The sequence below is a fragment of the Acinonyx jubatus genome, chromosome C1 (assembly GCF_027475565.1).
Source record: "Acinonyx jubatus isolate Ajub_Pintada_27869175 chromosome C1, VMU_Ajub_asm_v1.0, whole genome shotgun sequence".
NCBI classification, from domain to species: domain Eukaryota; kingdom Metazoa; phylum Chordata; class Mammalia; order Carnivora; family Felidae; genus Acinonyx; species Acinonyx jubatus.
In genome coordinates, this window is record NC_069381.1 from 15,883,655 (window position 1) to 15,900,778 (window position 17,124).

The 17,124-nt window shown below is 56.5% G+C and overlaps 1 protein-coding gene across 8 annotated transcripts in view; it reads right to left on the minus strand.

Annotated features, from left to right (window-relative positions):
• HSPG2 (heparan sulfate proteoglycan 2) overlaps positions 1 to 17,124 on the minus strand; it is a 98,630-nt gene that overhangs the window by 55,715 nt on the left and 25,791 nt on the right. For 5 of the 8 annotated variants that reach the window (XM_053208622.1, XM_053208619.1, XM_053208641.1 and 2 more), the window contains exons 2-7: positions 8,822 to 8,957; positions 8,167 to 8,211; positions 2,206 to 2,315; positions 2,051 to 2,109; positions 1,600 to 1,760; positions 220 to 270 (exon numbers count right to left, since the gene is read on the minus strand). In XM_053208622.1, coding sequence (XP_053064597.1) covers positions 220 to 270; positions 1,600 to 1,760; positions 2,051 to 2,109; positions 2,206 to 2,315; positions 8,167 to 8,211; positions 8,822 to 8,957 — 562 coding nt within the window. The remainder of the gene's footprint in view (positions 1 to 219; positions 271 to 1,599; positions 1,761 to 2,050; positions 2,110 to 2,205; positions 2,316 to 8,166; positions 8,212 to 8,821; positions 8,958 to 17,124) is intronic. The other 3 variants (XM_027060155.2, XM_053208626.1, XM_027060154.2) reach the window with 1 other exon arrangement.

Genomic DNA, 17,124 nt, shown 5'->3' on the forward strand with positions numbered 1-17,124 from the left:
TCCCTTCCGTAAACCCCACACACGGTTAGCAAGCCACACGCATGCAACCACCACATCACACGCGTGCAGGCCACAGCCTGGCCCAGTGAGGACGGAGGGGAAGGGGAGAGAGGGCGACTGGTGGGCCACGCCCAGCCATCTCACCCTCATCCTTCCTTTCCCTCCGTCCATGAACTTCTCCAGTACCTGGCCGGGCCTAGGTCTGGCTTACACTCTCACCTGGTGTCACTGCGGCCGCCACGGCGGCCGGAGGGGGCGGGGGTGTCTGTGCTGGAAAGGAAGGTGTGATCAGCACCGTCCCGTCTGGGACCTGGGAGCTGTGGGCTGCAGGGCCGAGCCAGGCCCATCCCACCATCCCTAACCAGGAAGGCCCACTGAAAAGTGGGGAGGAGAGGGCTGGGCCCCCAGCCATCTTCCGGTCTGGGCCCGGGGAAGAGCAAACTTGATCTCTGGGTGCGTTCTTTGGGGATTTATGTGCCGAATGACAGAGGCGATGGCTACACTGTCTTCTTCCAATCTGGCTACGCCATGATAGGGAAAGCGCTTGTTCAGCTCTGGGTCTCCTGACTCAGGGATGGTGACGGCTCTGAGAAATGGAGCCTGTGGGGGAATGAATGGGGCCTGTCTGGCTTGGAGAAGCCAAGACTCAGGGAGTCAAAGTAGGAGCCTGGGGGTGGCGGGTGCCGTGCAAAGAAACCTGAGCTGACCGAGAGCTCAAAGGCCAGGCCTTTGCATCCGATAGCTGTGTGACCGGGGGCCGTTCTCTTGTTCTCGCTGAGCCTCAGGTGCTGTGCTCATCTCATGTCATCATGGGTTCTGGCAAGACTGGCACAGACATGGGGCTTTGTGGAAGTTCTGGCTTTTCCACCAATGCCTATGTGAATTGGGACAAGCCACTTGTCCTTCCTGGGCCTCAGCCCCCTCACGTCTAAAATAAGAGGAATATCTACTTCACAGGAATTATGAAGTCTGGACGGAGGCTGGATACAAGGGCTTTACTGAGCGACCAGCACATAGTCAGCTCTCGGTAAACATTTGTTGGTTATTATTAAATGCAAACGCGTTTGGATCTGAAAGTTCTATATGCAGAAAGGAATCATTATCTATTGTCGGTGTACAGAGGTCTAGAGACAGAGACAGTGAGCGGAGATTAAATCTAACCAGGTACATGTTAGGGGCGCCTGGGTGGCGCAGTTGGTTAAGCATCCGACTCTTGATCGCGGCTCAGGTCATGACCTCACGGTTTGTGAGATCGAGCCTTGTGCCATCAGGCTCTACGCTGACAGCACGGAGCCTGCTTGGGATTCTCTCTCTCTCCCTCTCTCTCTCTGCCCCTCACCTGCCTGTGCTCTCACTCTCTCTCTCAAAATAAATAAATAAACTTAAAACATTTTTTTTTTAATTAAAAAACATAATTTGGTACACGCTAGAGGAAACAGGTTATACTCAACCCAAGCCAGGACTGCACAGAGACTGATGGGGCGGACTCAGGTAGTGAGCTCCCTGTCCCTAGTGGTGTACAGGCCCCAAGCCAGAAGAGCCCACGGAGGGGACACTGGGAGGAACGAAGAAGTGCTCCAGGTCCCAGGATGGGCTTACCTGTGCCCAGGCGCCGGAACTGGAATCCCTGGGGAGAGGTGACGTAGGAGGCAACAGAGCCGCTGGAAATGACGGTATGAAGCACTTCCTGAATCTGAGCCCCGTCTGCATTCCCTTCGGAGCCCACGTCCAGCTCCACGAAGACCCAGCCGTCCAGCTCCCTAGGGATGGGGATGGGGCAGGGGAGCAGGATGAGAAAGACACCTGCAGCCTCAGCTCCTCCCTCCGCCCCCTGCCTGAGGCTCAGGCCCGATCTCCTGACTCTGTGCCTGTTCCCAGACAGCCTGGAACCCAAGCGGGGCAATTTAAGGTCTCAACTGTCTCCCCAAATTCCTGACCTTCCACCGACCGAGATCCACCTCATTAGGCGTCTCTTACTTCCCCTCCTTGTCACCTCCCTCCAGGTCAGCCCCCCCCTTCCCTGACCGGCCCCCCAGGGGACCCTTCTCACTTGATGAACACCACACTGACAACCTGGTCTCCGGGAATCTTCAAGTACTCCGACTCAAGCTGCAGAGTGACATGGCACCGTCAGCCTCCAGATACCTTCACCCCATCCTGTCCCGCCCCCCACCCTCGGGGAGCGCCCAAGCCCCTTCACCTCACCGTGTCGACCACAGCCTCGGACACTTCCCGGAACTCCTCGGAGCCCGCATCCTCCAGCTGAGGGCTGTAGTGGATGGAGCGAGTGAAGTTTACCAGGGCCCGGAAATAAACTGCAGAGAGGAGCGGGCTGTCACCAGGAGGGGTCCAGCCTGGCATATGGCGGCCCCGGGCCGCTGGGCCAGGGGGTGGAGATTTGGGGATGGTCTCCAGCGGCCTCTGGCCCAGCCCGCGCCCATGGGCCCACAGCCATGCCCAGCACTGCCCGTACGAGCACTGGTCGCAGTGGCTGTGGCAGGCCTGCCCAGGGTCAAAGCCGAGGCCCCACCCATAAGTGAGGGGCCTCAACCAACGGGAAAGTAGCCTGACGCAGAAACTAAGTGATGGTGCCGAAGAGACCCCCAGCGGCACCGAGGAAGGCTAGACAAGAAGAACTGGCTTCCAGAGGAGGCTGGCCTGGCACAGGGGTCACCCACAAGGGACCGAGACATGCCTCCCACTCCTCCCTGGCTGGTTCTAGTCATCCCTCAGGGCTCTCAGCTCAGCCATCACCTCCTCCAAGAAGAGCGCTTGAACTGGCCTCCACCCTCCAACCCCGGCTGGGTTAGAGACCCCTGCTCAGGACCACCGCCCCCCTCCCCTGTGCTTCCTCCATCAGAACACCTTCCCTCTTGCATCGTGTCGATCCTGCCTGGTCACGCACGGACTGTGGAGTATCATGTGAAAACCAGGGGTTCTGAGGTCAGCCACACCACAGGCACTGACCTCACCTCTCTGAGCTTCTGTTTCCTCCTCAGTCGAATGAGGATGCTAATTACACTTACCACCCCGGGTGGCTGTAGGGAATAAATGACATCGTGCTTACACGCACATCTCCCCATGCACAGTGTTGCAACACCTGGCACAGGGCAAGTGCCGGAGAATCAGAAGCTGTGGTCGCTTTCACTACCCCCTAGAATAAACCTGATGAGAGGGCAACCTGCATCTCATTCACCTCTGTATCCCCAGAGTTAGTGCTTGGCCCACAGTGGGTGCCTAATACATGAGGGATGAATATCAGATTGATGTGAGCATATACACACAACTGTTCTTAAGAACCCACTATATACAAGACATTTTATTCACATTAAATCTCATAATGTTCATGAGTTCATATGAACATGAGTTCAATTCATATCATATGCCTATGGTACACATAGACTAGTATGCTACACGTACACAAAGAAACTGTTTCTTGAGCACCTATTATGTACAAGATTTTTAAAAAAATATTTATTTTGAGAAAGAGAGAGAGAAAGAGTGCGAGCAGGGGAGGGGCAGGGTGAGAGGGAGACAGAGAATCCCAAGCAGGCTCCATGCTCTCAGCGCAGAGCCTGACGCGGGGCTCGATCCTACAAACCACGAGATCATGACCTGAGCCAAAATCAAGAGTCAGATGCTTAAAAAAAAAAAAAAAAAAAAGAGTCAGATGCTTAACCGACTGAGCCATCCAGGCACCCTGTACAAGATTTTTAATGTATTATATTTTAGAACATTCATGAACTTAGGTATTAATTATAAATGCCAAGTTAATGAGTTACAAATAAGTTTAAATACGTATAAGTGTTTAGAACAGAGTCTGGCACATAGCAGGTGCCTATTAAATGACAGACAATAAACACATATCAGATTGGTGTGAGCATACACATACAACTGTTTCTTAAGCACCTACCATATAAAGATGTTTTATATGTATTAAATATCACGTTCGTGAGTTCATACGGAAGTTGTACAAGTTAATACAAGCTGCAAATAAGTCACACACACACACACGCGCGCGCGCACACACACAGTTTCCTGAGCATTATATACAAGATTTTTTTTAAAAAATGTTTTCAATGTTTATTTTTGAGAGAGACAGAGCATGAGCAGGGAAGAGATAGAGCGGGAGACAGAATCTGAAGTTGGGCTCCAGGCTCCGGACTGTCAGCACAGAGCCCGACGCGGGGCTCAAACTCACAAGCCGCGAGATCATGACCTGAGCTGAAGTCAGACGCTTAACAGACTGAGCCACCCAGGTGCCCCTGTTATCATTATTTTTTTAGTGTTTAATTTTGAGAGAGAGAGAGAGAGAGAGACAGAGTGCGAGCCAGGGAGGGGCAGAGAGAGAGCGAGACACAGAATCCAGAGCAGGCCCCAGGCTCTGAGCTGTCAGCACAGAGCCCAACATGGAGCTTGAACCCACGAACCGTGAGATCATGACCTGAACCGAAGTCGGACGCTTAACCGACTGAGCCAAGATTTGAACCCTGTACGAGATTTTTAATGCATTAAATCTTAATAACGTTCATGAACTTAGGTGTTAATTATAAGTGCCAAGATAATGAGTTACAAATGAGTTAAATATGTAAGTGCTTTAGAACAGAGCTTGGCACATAGTAGGTGTGTAATAAAACATGAGCCATTACTATATGAGAGACAGTGTGGCTTAGTGGTTAAAAGCTTAGCTTCTGGAGTAAAATTGCCATTCACAGCCCTGTGACCTCGTGCAAGACTATAAGGCCTGTCCTCCTCCCACTTCTCTCTCTTGGGTGCACATGGGTACATGACCCCCACCCCCCAGCAAGAATGTTCTCCCTCTGTGGCTTGGGCTAAGCAAGCCCTGCGGGGTCGGGGTGGGGTGTTGAGCAAGGGCAGGAGTGGGCTCCTACACCGAGAGAGGGTGCTTGTGAAGGCAGCGCTGCCCTGTGCTGGGCTGGGCTCCTGGGTGCTGGGTGGGTGGGGCTCTGTGGGCCCGAGCGTGGACGCCGAGGGCTCAGCCACAGAGGCCCCTTGTGAGCAGGCACAGAGGCCCATTGAGAGTCCCCCAGCCCAGCCCCTGGCCTCAGCCCCATGGCCCAGCGCGGGCGAGGAGGCCGGGCCTCTGCCCAGGAATGTGCCCGTTCCTGGGGGAGGGGGCCGGGATGCCACAAAGCCCCTTTCTCCTAGGCCCTGGGAAGGGCTCGGACCCTCCTGCCTGACCCCACCCCCGCCTTCTCCAAGACCAGGGGTGGGTCAGGGCGAGCACCCTCCCTCTTCCACCCTGAACTGCCTCCCTGTGACCAGAGCCTGAGGGTTGGGGCAGAAGGTAAAGCCCACTCTGTTCTAGGAACAGCCCCCAGAACCGAAGGTACCGTAAGTGAGTGAAGCTGCCTGGGGATGGGTGTGCTCTGGGTGCCTGCCCCGGCCAGCGCTCTCCCTCCTGGCCCTCATTCTGACCTCATCCAGACAGCCCGCTTGGAGCCACAGGCTGGAGGGGCAGGGGGCCAGGAAGTGCCTGCACCCAGGTGGGGGTGAGGAACGCACACCTGACCACGCCAGCCCCGCAGCAGACTATCTCACCAACTCCCTGCTCAATGGAACTTGCCCGCCATACACCCAGGCCCCTGAACCCCACGCCCGAGAGCCCTGGGTCCCTTGGGTGGGCCCAGCATCAGCCAGTCCTGAGGCAGGTACCCGTCACCTCCAGCCTCTAGGGCCTTGCTCCCTGAGGGGTTGCTGTACCCGTCCCAGCCCAAGCAGTGCCTGGTGGGGCGGGGGGTGGAGAATGCCAGGGTCCCCGCCCATCGTGTTTAGGCCCGGAAGCCCAGATGGGGCCTGGCTGTGTCCTGGGCAGGGGCCGACCAGGTCCCCACTCCCAAAAAGAAAGTTGCCTCTGAGCCTCACGTATGACAAAGTGCAAGCTAAGGAGGAAGAGGAGAGGGAGAAAGGACAGTGCAGTGAGAGCCGGGAGAGGGAGTTGGGGGTGGGGGGGCAGAGGGAGCCTCCCCCCAGGCTGTCTGGCCTCACTTACTGGGAGGAGATTCCTCACCAGCCACAGGAGGGTGGCCTGGCCGGGGCCTGCAGAGCAGAGCCACAGTGAGGGGGCCAGGAGGGACAGAGACTGCAAGGGAGGTGGAGGGAACCAAAGGGAGAGACAGAGACATGAAGAGACAGAGGAAGAAAATGACAGAGAAGCAGAGAGAAAGCAGGGGAAGAATGAGAGCAAGGGTGAAACAGAGGCAGAAGGGAGAGAGGGAAAGAGAGAGAGAGAGATACAGAATGAGACAGGATGATGCACAGAGGAGACAGATACAAAGAGGAGAGAGATAGCCCAAGGCAGGGGAGGAGGGGAGCAGGAGACAAGGAGACAGGCCAGACAAGAGTGGAAACAGAGAGACGGGTCAGAAGATGGAAAAAAACTGGGTGAGGGGAGGTGGGCAGGGGTCGCAGGGAGGAGTCAGAGGCAGGGGCCTGTCTTTTGGGTGGGGGTACTGGCACACAAAAGGGGGGTGATGGGGCAGGGCTGGGGCGAGCCTGCAGCAGCCACAGCCTTATGTGAGGGAAGTGGAGGGGGCGGGGGGGTACTATCTCAGAGGCTAGGATCCAGGGTGTGGGGCTGGTCCAGAGCCCAGGCAAGGGGCATGGCCAGGTGTGGCCCCATCTTGGTCAGGATGGCCCTTGCTTCCCAGCACAGGGAAGGCACTACCCTTGGGCAAGGCCGAAGTGGGCACACGGAGAGGCTGGGAAACTCACTTGCTGTCTCCAGGGCTTCGACTCAGCCCAGCTGCCTGGACCTGCCCCAAGGGCAGCAGGCCAGAACCAGGGCTGGGCCTGGAGGGTCTAAGGCCCTGTGTCTTCCCACGGAGAGGCCCCACTCGCAAGCACGGGCCCTTCCCAGCTGCTGCTCCCCCATCCCTACCCCTTCCCCTACCTCTGACCCCCCTGTCCTCACAGCTGCATCTCACAGGGGAGGCGGGCTGGCAAGAACCCCTCAGAGAGGGCAGAGCTGCCTTGGTGGACAGGGGAGGGGCCGTGGATGTTTCCAAATGGACAGTATAGACCGGACCAGGGCCTCAGCAGGCAGGCCTGGCTTAGCAAGAGGCAGCTCCCAGCGATGCATCAGCACAGTCCATTCTAGGGTGTGGGATGTGTGCACAGGCCCCGCCCAGCTCCCAGGCATCCTGCAGCGCTGGAAAGACCTACATGTGGAAAAGCTTCAGGCAGGCTCTGTGTCCCGGGCGCTGGGAGGTCACAGTCAGGACCAGGACACCTAGGGGCCAACCCTCCTGTCTGCACATTGGCAGGTAGGACACGACCCCCTCGCATTTGGATGCCCCTGATGCACCAGTCACACAGGGAGGCGACCCCCACCCCTGCAGAAGTACAGGCGCGTCACCGTAGGCGGCACTGGATGCAGTGAGGCCACCCAGTGGTCCGCCTGAGCCGAGCTCCATCCTTGGCCCTGACGGCAGAGTACTCAGCGCTGGCTTCCAGAGAAGGCAGCAGGAACCATATGGAGCTTTGAGGACTTGTCACTGGGTAGTTCCTTCTCTACCCAGAATCCTGGGCTGGGAGGAGGCAGGGACTGAGTCCCAGTGCTGGCCTGGCCCCGGCTCCACTGTGCACCAAGTGCTAATGGAAGGAGCAGCTGTTGGAGGTCTGGTTCTTTCTCTCCACAAAGCCCAGCCCTCTTCCCCAACCCAGGAACCCTTGGCTTCCCAGAGGTGACCCAACCTGAAGGCAGGGTCCCTCCCAGGTCCAAGGTGAGGCTATACTTCCACCCCCTGCCAGCTCCATCGGCCTGCCCACATGTCCTATGCCACAGAGCCCACCCCTGCCTGGGGTCCCCAGCTCAACACCCCCAAGAAGGGATCTAGGAAGGGACCCCACAGCTGAGCTGTGCTGGGAGATGGGAATTTTGCTATTCTGGGTACCTGTTACACGTGGGCGCTTCCTGCCTGCTGCGCTCAGCCCTGTCCCTGTGGCGCAGACGACCACAGAGCTTGGCTGTCCCCAACCTTGCAGGGACCTGCCAACCAGTCCACACGACTGTTGCTCAGCAAGTATAAAACCACCTGCACGGCAGGCCCACGAAGCCCTCGAGGCCCTCAGCCCCAGAGACGGGACCCCTGCGGTGGGGAAGACCTTGCCCAGGGGGCAGGATGGGGGCCCTCAGCAACTTACCCATCTGAAAGTCCCCGCTGCCTGGTTCCCCACTACCCAGGCCATCTGCAAGCAGAAGAGAGACTTATGCAGCAACAAGTTGAGTACCTACTGGATGCCAAGCACCGTTTGGGGCACCTGGCACGCCGTGCGGAAGGGCATGGAAGCACAGAGCTGTTGCGTCCTCCCCACTGCCCAGGGATGCCGGCTTGTGAAAGTCAGCGTGGAAGCCTCCATCAGAGAGGGTGTGGGTCGAGGCTGCACGGTGCGGGGCCTTGACGGTCTGTCCGTGCTGGGGTGGAAGGGGCCCCGTCACACTGGCCTTCGCAACGGGGCCAGGAGGAGGTGCGGTAAGGGGAGGCGGGAACTGTCCTCTACTGTGCCTCGTCTCCCGCCTCCCTGCGAGTCCCGATCATCCTGTGCTATGAGGACACAGCAGTGGCAGAGGAGCAGCCACCGGCCCTGTGAGCCACCAGGGTCACACAGGTTCTAAGTGGAGGGTCTTGGGGTCACTGGGACCAGGGCTTAGGATGCACACGGCTCTCAGCCCATCTCTTGAGGCACCCCCTTGGGCAAGCTTCCTGGGCCTCTTTAAGGACCAGGGATGGGGGGCGGGGAGAACCCTGGCTCCACCCCTGACCTCCTCCACTCCGCACCACCAGAACCCTCTGCTCACCTCCAGAGGCATCGTCAGCCAGCAAGTCTTCGTCATCAGAGATGTCTGAGTAGCTCCTGCCGGCCCGGCCCACCGTGACCGTCTCTGCGTCCTCGGGCAGAGATAAGCCATCATACGCCCGCAGCCCATGAGTCACCTGTGGGAGATCACACAGCCGACCGTCACATTCTCCAGTCTCCACCATGCAAAGGATCCCTCCCCTCACTTCAAGGGGGACCCAGAGTCCTACCCCAAAGCCCTGTAGTGGTTAAGTCAGATGTGGTTTGGCTGTGAGAGTCAGGCTGGGGCTGAACCACTATTTTTGACTCAGTTTTGCCAAAGAAAGCTCCATTCGCCCCTGGAGGCCTCAGCACCCAACCCTGCGCATTCACTGAGTCTGAATGAATCCTCAAACAAACAGATGATAAAGTTAAAATCACTTTGGTAACTGATGACTGACACCTCTCTTCCTTTGGAGAAGGCAAGGGTCATCCGGAATAGGCAGTAGTAGACAGGGGGACACGGACAGGTAAAGGGTGACCTGGAACAGCAAAGATGGGGGACAGAGGCAGGAGGAAGCATGGGTGGGGGACAGAGGCAGTAATCACAGATGAGTCCACCGAAGCTGCCGTCTGTGATAGCCACTCCCTCGCAGGCCATCTCAACCACTTCTTTCTGCCTCAGCCTGGCTTCCAAAGCTCCAAGCCATGGGGAACACATTCCAGCCATGTTGGAGAGCTGGCTCCGGCATCTGTGGCCACACGGACAAGCTCATCTGTGCACACAGCCGAGGGGGCGGACCCAACAGCTGGGCTGAATGGGGGCAGGACAGGCGTGGTGTCAACTCTGTATGACCTCAGGCTGATGCTGAGCCCAGCACAAGTTCCACCTCGAGCTCCCATTCCACAGAGGGCCTGCTGAGACCCTGCACCTTGCAGGCCAGAATAGCAGGGCCCCAGTGGCCACAACACCTGCCTTTCTCAGGGCGGGCTATGGGCAGTGAATGCCTCTTTCCTCTTAGACAAGATGGAAATGTTGCCAAAGGAGTTTTATCAGCTAACGCAGAGAAAAAACAAACCCGGAGGAGACCAAGGAAACCCCACAGCCCCTAAGCACAAGTGTGCATGGATTTGCTGTGGCCCCGTAATGCACGTCCAGCCCCAGATGGCCTGGCCTGAGAGTCTCAGGCCCTGCCTGGCCTCAGCCCTCTCTGGAGAGCCCAGCCCAGCCAGAAGGAAATGGTCTCGCTTTTGAAAACAAACCTAGCCTTCACTGGCCAGACAAGGTGATGGCAGCAGGAGAGAGGCCCAAGGAGGAGAAGAAAAACAAAGAGACGGTCAGTCTCTCTCCCTCCCTACACCCCCCAACTTTACCCAGCCCGTGTCCTGGAGCTCTTGGCCTTTTCTCACGCTAGTCCCTCTGCTGGAATGCCCTTCCTTGCTTTGTTTATCTGGCTAAGTCATCCTCCAAAATTCGGGTAAACATCACCTCCTCCAACTGATCAATGAGAAAAAGGAACAAATAACTGATATTCACAGCAACACGGATGAAACTCAGTCACAGTACAGTGAGCGAAAGAGGCCAGACACAAAAGACTACATACCGTGTGACCTCATTTATAGGAAACTCTAGTGGGGGGGAATTCTAATCTATAGTTACAGAAATGTCACTAGTTGCCTGGGACCGGGGATGGAGTAGGCTGACTGGGAAGGGACACAAGGGAAACTTTTGGAGTGACTATTCCCTGGATATACACATCTTATCATTATTGAATGGTACACTTAAAATGGGTACATTTTACTGTATATAACTTATACCTCAATAAAGATGCCTAAAAAGAAAATCTCAATAAAATTAAATTAAAATTAAAAAAACAAAGAAAATCTCCTCTGGGAGACTTTTTCCTCACTCTTGCCCTTTACGGTCACCTCTGTCCCCACCCAGGCTGGGTTCTGGGTGCTTCTGGGCTCACACTGTAATCATCTGTATCTCCACTGGAATGGAGGCAGGGACTGTGATGAATTCATCTCTACCTTCTCAGCACCCCATGTTCAATAACTACTTGAAGTAATAAATGAATGAATGAATGAGCGAATGGTCAAAAATGTCATCACCTATTAATTCTAGCTGCTTCCTGAACTTGACTTGCTTTGGAGGTACCACCTGCCCCCACAGAGTCTATATGCAATCTCCCTTCCTAGGCTGGGAGCTTCCTCCTCGACTGGTTGCCATTTGGTCACCTTCACATCTGCAGTGCTACGAAGCGTAGTATAAGGTCTACATTGCCCACACCTTACTCTCTGCCATGGCCCAATGCCCCTTCCCCTCCAACCCATAGGCAAACACCTCCTCCTGTTCCTCTTCCTTCCCTACCTTCTCTCTAGACAAATGCCCATCCCAGTCCTAGGTGTACAGTAGACCTCTAGACCATGCCCACAGGGTCTGTTTCCAGGAATGAGCTTCACAATCTCCAGGAGCTGGTGAGAAATTCAGATTCCTGGGGTCCTTCTCAGCCAGGTGGGAGGGATGAACTGGCATGTGCTTAGAGAACTCTAGCACTCACTGGCTAAGAACCACAAGATCAGTCCGTGAAAGGCTTCCCCCTCCTTCCCTGGCTATGGGTAGAAGGTAATGTTCCCACCAGGTGGGAGATGGGTCCAGAGCAGGCCCTGACTGACTTCAGGGGAGTGTGAGGCTAAGGCTGGCATAGGGGCACAGACACTGGGCAGAAGAGGTTAGAGGGGGCAGGCTTGGATCCTCCCCACCTGGGGAGGGCTATCTCTCTCTCTGTGTCATTGCCACACCCTCCCCATCCCCATGCAAGCCAGGCCATGGGAGGGGGGGCATGCACGGGGCACAAATTCCCAGCATCCCCTAGACACTGCTGTCTGGAAAGGAAAACTCTGGTGGTGAGCAAGGTCCAAAGCTTCTCCCAGGCCAGGGCGGGGGTGGTGGGGGGGAGGTGACTTGAGACCGGACAGGAAATAGCAAAGTGAGACTCAACTTGGAAAAAATGCCAGGAACACACATCTGCAGTGAGAGGGGTGAGAGAATCCAGAGCATGTCGGGGCCTGGAGAGAAGCCCTCCCACCCCAGGGACTCCAGGGAATGGGCCCTTCCACATGCCAGCCTGCCCTTGCTTTCAGCCCCCTCCCCAGGGCCCGAGGCTCTGGGGTCAGATCAGGGCCTGTAGCAAGGGCTGAGCCAACAAGAGCAGAGACTTCATTTGTGCAAAGCTGAAGATCAAAAGGTTCTAACAGCTGTATTTCACATCTGGGAGGGGAGATGGAACCAGACCGGAATGAGGCTCCCGGAAAGAGCCCAAAGGAGCCTGAGACTTGACCGTAGAAGAGAACTTGGATTCAGATCTGGGAAGTCTGGGCTCTACTTGAGAATAGAAAGACCTAACATTTATTGAGCACCTACTACATACCAGGCACTTCTTTGAGGATTTTTATAAATGTTCACCCAGGTTACAGGTGTTCAATAGGTCACTGCAGGGATGGGAAAATGGGGCAGTCGGATCATCTGCTTGAAGATCTAGCAGGTGGCAGAGCTGGGACTTGACCTCTGGTGGTTTGGTTCCAATGTCTAAGCTTTTGCCACTGAGCCAGAACTGACCGAGGTCACTGAGAGTCATTCCCACAAAACCTTTCAACCACAGTGCTATTTTACAGTTTACAGAGCATTTCCTCAAACTTGGGGTCATTAGACCCTGACAATGACTGCCTGAGGTGGCTGAGCAGGTATGAATGGCCCCCTTTCACAGAGGAGGTAACAGCACCCCCCTCTCCCCCCAAGTAACTTGCCCAAGATCACAGGGGACCTCTGGGTTCTGCACCTGCTGACCAGGAAAAGAGGCAGGGCTGAGGCTGGGCCTCCAGGCTGGCCTTGAGGCCTAAGCAGGGGGCAGGGCCAGGACACCCAGGGCTGGCCGGTTCCCATCCCCAACCCAACCAGCTCCCAAGATGGCCCACAGGACACCTGAGCTGCCAGCGGCCTGAGCGCATGCAGTATATGCCTAACACCTCAAGGAGAGCCATCGGTGGCTCCAAGGTCAAAAGCAGAAATAGAACTCAGGTTTCCTGCCCTCCAGTCCATTTCCGGCTATAAGAAAGCTTGGCTTCCTCCCAGAGGAACCCAGTATTCAGGCAGGCATTGGAGCCGGATGGCGGGACTGGAAAGGAGGGGTCCAGAAGGCAGACCTGGGCCAGAGAGGAAGGAGTCAAGCAGACAGGAGGATTTTCCAGACACAACAGGTTCCTGGTGGGGGAAGTGGAGGCATCTGACTCATACAGGCCAAGGCCAGAGGACTGTTCTAGTGTGCTGGGAACAATTGCTAGGGCAGGGGTGTGGGCATAATGGCCCCCCAACGGGTGGCAGGAGGTGGGGGAACCCAGACAGGCGGGGAACTTTTGCGAGACAGCCCCCTGAGGCTGGGTTGCGTCCAGGCCTTCCTGGTAGGCATGAGCATGCACATGAGGCTCCAGGTTCAAGTCCGCAGAGATCCTCTGGGACAAGGGACAGAGGCCAGAAACCTCCTTTCCCGGCCTGGGTGTGGATGCCGAGGGATCCAAGGCTAGCTGAGAAGAACCCAGGCTGGAGGTGAAAGGTCGAGCCATTAGAGAGGGGTAGAGAAGGCAGAGAAAGTCTGGGGTGCAGGGGAAGGTGCAGAAACAGATACAGGATATAGGGTTTGGGGGTTTCAAAGGATTGGCGTTTTCTGCTAAAAGCAAAGCTGGAGGAGGACGACGGCACGGCGAAGGGATGACAGAAGGAGCTGGAAGACTCCATCGGCAGCTGTCTCCACACCAGGCCCTCTCCTTGACGCTGTGTGGACCCCCTCCAATGACCCTCGCAGCCACCGTGGGAGGGCCAGCGCCACAGGGCCGCTATCCCTCATCTGCAGCAGGGGAAACGCAAAGAGCTCTGAAAACTAAGAGTGTTTCCTCTTCTTTGTTTTTTAAAATAAGTTTACAACAAGCTCATTTGGTGCCAAGTCTTGACCTGAACTGACAGGAAGCGGTCAGTATCCTATTTACTTCACCTAGGGTGAGCAGGAGTGTTTTGCCGCAGCAAATGTTAGTGTGTTTCATTACAGGGTGTTGCTCCAGACTCCTCTGAGTTGTGCTCTCACACGTTCAATGGCACCCTTCTCAAATCTGAAAACTTCTGAATGCTGATGCACATTTCACTCCCGGGTTTTATTTCCATTTTGCAGATGAGAAAACTGAGGCTCACCGAGGGTCACCGGTGTAAATGAAATTAAAAGCACATGACGCGCTCCGCTTGAAGGCTTGTATACAGTAAGTGCTCAGTGAGTGTCAGTTAGAGTTAGTCCCATGCTTGGGGCACAGAGTAGAGGTGAGGGGTGGGTATGGGCAAGAGGTGATGCATGGGGGGGGGCGGGGCATGGGCTCAGGCCCAGGGTCAGCCTCCAGGTCTGGGAAGAAGGACAGGGCCCGGCCCTGCTGCCTCAGCTCTGGGCTTGCTGGAGGGGTGGCGCCCAGGCTCGAGGTGACGGCAGAGCTTGGTGCCGAGGCTCGAGTTATCTGCCTCCTCTGAGGCTGACTTGGGGCCGACAGGGGGACTCGGGGCTGCTCCAGAGCCATTATTCCCGCGACGTGGGCAGCCAGCCCATCACCCCCTCCCTGTGACCCAGGCTGGGCCGAGCCCACCACAACCCACGCAGCTGGGCAGGAAGGTCTGAGCACCGTAGTCCCCAGGGGGGCTGCAGCTGCCCAGGGCAAGGCTCCAGGCATCTGGGCCGGAGTGAGCTCACTCCATCAAAATCCAGAGCCTGCGTGGGGGCGGGGGACGAACGAGCCCCTGTCTGCCCACCTGCCTCCTGCCGGCACAGACTGCATCAGGGCCCCCTCCCCCACCCATGGCCCCCGAATCTCCCGGGAAGGACACGCTCCTACTCTGTTATGATACAGGCTCCCACGTAACCCCATAACACGTGCTCCCAGCTCTGCTACACCCTAGGCCCCAGACACAGGGTCAAGGTGCCCTGCCCCACCCCCAGGCTGCCCAGTGCCCTGTCCATGGGCAGTAGACGGCAACAGGGAAGGAATCTGTCGGGGCAGCACTTTGTTGTGCAAACTGCCAGGGGCGGGTGAGCCCGACACAAAGGCCAAAAGGCCTTTAATCCCCTGGCAGGCTAAGAGGGGCGCCGGGCCGGAAAGGAGGTGGCCACAGCCTCCTCTGGCATGCCTACACTGCCCGTGCCACTCGGGAGGCCTGCCAGCTTCCCACACTCAGGCTCCCAAGGTGCAGGACCTTCTCCAGCCTGAGTTGGCCAGATGCCCCAGATAAGGAGAATGGTGGAGGCACATCAAGAGCTCCCTGCACGCAGGTGCCAAGACCACAGCTCCAGAAGGCAGATACTGGTGCTTCCCCGCACCCCCACCCCCGCCAGTTTACAGATAAGGAAGTTCAGAGACGTGAAGTCACCTACCCGAGGTCACACAGCTAAGGCAGTGGAAATCCAGTTTGACGGCAGGACTCCCTCTTCTGTACTCTGCTACCTTAGAGGCGTAGCAGCCTGCAGGCCCCTGCTTCTGACCCCAAGGCTTGTGACCTGGAAAGTCTGCATTCCAGCCAGGGCCGTGTTCAACAGAGAACAGCGGAGCGAGAACCTGACATCTGGGGTCCCTCGTCCCAGCTCTGCCCCAAAACTCACCATGTGGCCGTGGACAAGCCCCTTGACACCCTTCCCTTCTAGCAAACTGCAGCGAATCCCCACTACATGCGCTCACCTTCCACACACCAGCCATCTCTGCTGTGAACAAAAGTACCAGGAGGGCAGTGATTTTCCTGTTTTTATCGTTGCTGCATCTTCAAAACAGAAAACACAGACTAGGTGCTCAATTAATATCTGCTGACACAGACCGACTGAATGACCAAATGAATGAGTGAATGAATGAACAAGTGAACTTGCCCAACAACCCTGAGGTGGGAATTAGGCCATCTGACACAAGAAGAAAGTGAAGTTCAGAAAGAGAAAGTAGAGACTTGCTCAAGATCACACAGCAAGAAAGTGCCAGAATGATCTCTGAACCTCAGTTCCCCATCAATAAAATTGAGGCCACTAATACCTCATCCCAGGGGAAAATGGGACCGAATCACACGATCACTGACATGGTTAATGATCCCTCCAGGCCTCAGTTTCCTCAATGATAATGTAGGCACAAAAACATCCTGCTTTGTTTGACTCTTTCCCAGGGCTGTTGGGAGACGCAAGGGGAGTGGGGGCTGACTTGTTCTGGGAGGCGTGGCCCTTTCGCGGGTGGGCCTGACATGGTCTCTGCCTATACAGGTAGCTGGGTTGCGCCTGAACGGGTCTTTTACCGGCATAGCCACCTAAGAGCACCTTATGGGTCTCAGGGATGTGGCCAGTGGGGCAGAAGGTGGACTCTGCTCAAAGATTCCTGATTTCAGGCCACTTTGGCCACCTTCTAGCTGGGTAGCCTCAGCTTCCTCACCTGTAAAAAGGGGGTAATCAATCTGACCTGCCATAAAAGGTTCAATTCAAGCCACTTTGACCTTTACTTACTGAGCACCTACTATGCGCTGGGTCCTGAGGATAAAACCGGGAAGTAGACACAGAGCTCTGTCTTCCTAGGGGAGACAGATTATTAAACCGAGTGATGAGAGCACAGTGCATGGAGATCTCTGCAGAGGAAGGGCAGGGGGCTGGGAGGGCCCAGGGGAGGGTCCCCTCACTAACCGAGCTTGGCCAAGGCTTCCCAGCAGAAAGGACAATTCAGCTGGGTCTGAAAGACGGTCTTGGGTGGAGAAGGGGCAAAGTGCTTGCACCGGGCAGAAGGGAGGGCACGTGGTTAGGCCCAGAGGTGGGATTGTGCACAGCCACGAATGGGCTTCTCCACCAAAAGAGCAGTCTCTCTTGGCTGTGCTGGTCACAGAGCCCCAGTTTGCCCAGCTCCCCCAAAGTCCCTGCCCCACAGACACCCCAAGAATGGGCCTCCCCTGGCATTCAATGAGCTGTCCGCCAGCTCAGAGGGAAGAAGCAGGAAGTCACTGGGAAATGCCTCTGCCCCACCCACGTGCCAGGTGACGCCAAGGCGGCGGGGGTGGCCAAGTGGGCATGGCTTCCGGGCTGGGCCGCCCGGCAAGAAGGTCCCCAGGGCTTGAATATTATCTGCCAAACACTGTTCATGCCAACAGCACCGGCGGTGTTCACGTGCCTGCCTCCTGCCCGCAGCCCGGCATGGTTCTCGGATTCTCTGGCGCCCAGGTGGCCCTGCTACCATGGAGCGCTGGAGCATCTGCGGGCTTTCATGGCCCCCACCAACCCGGCT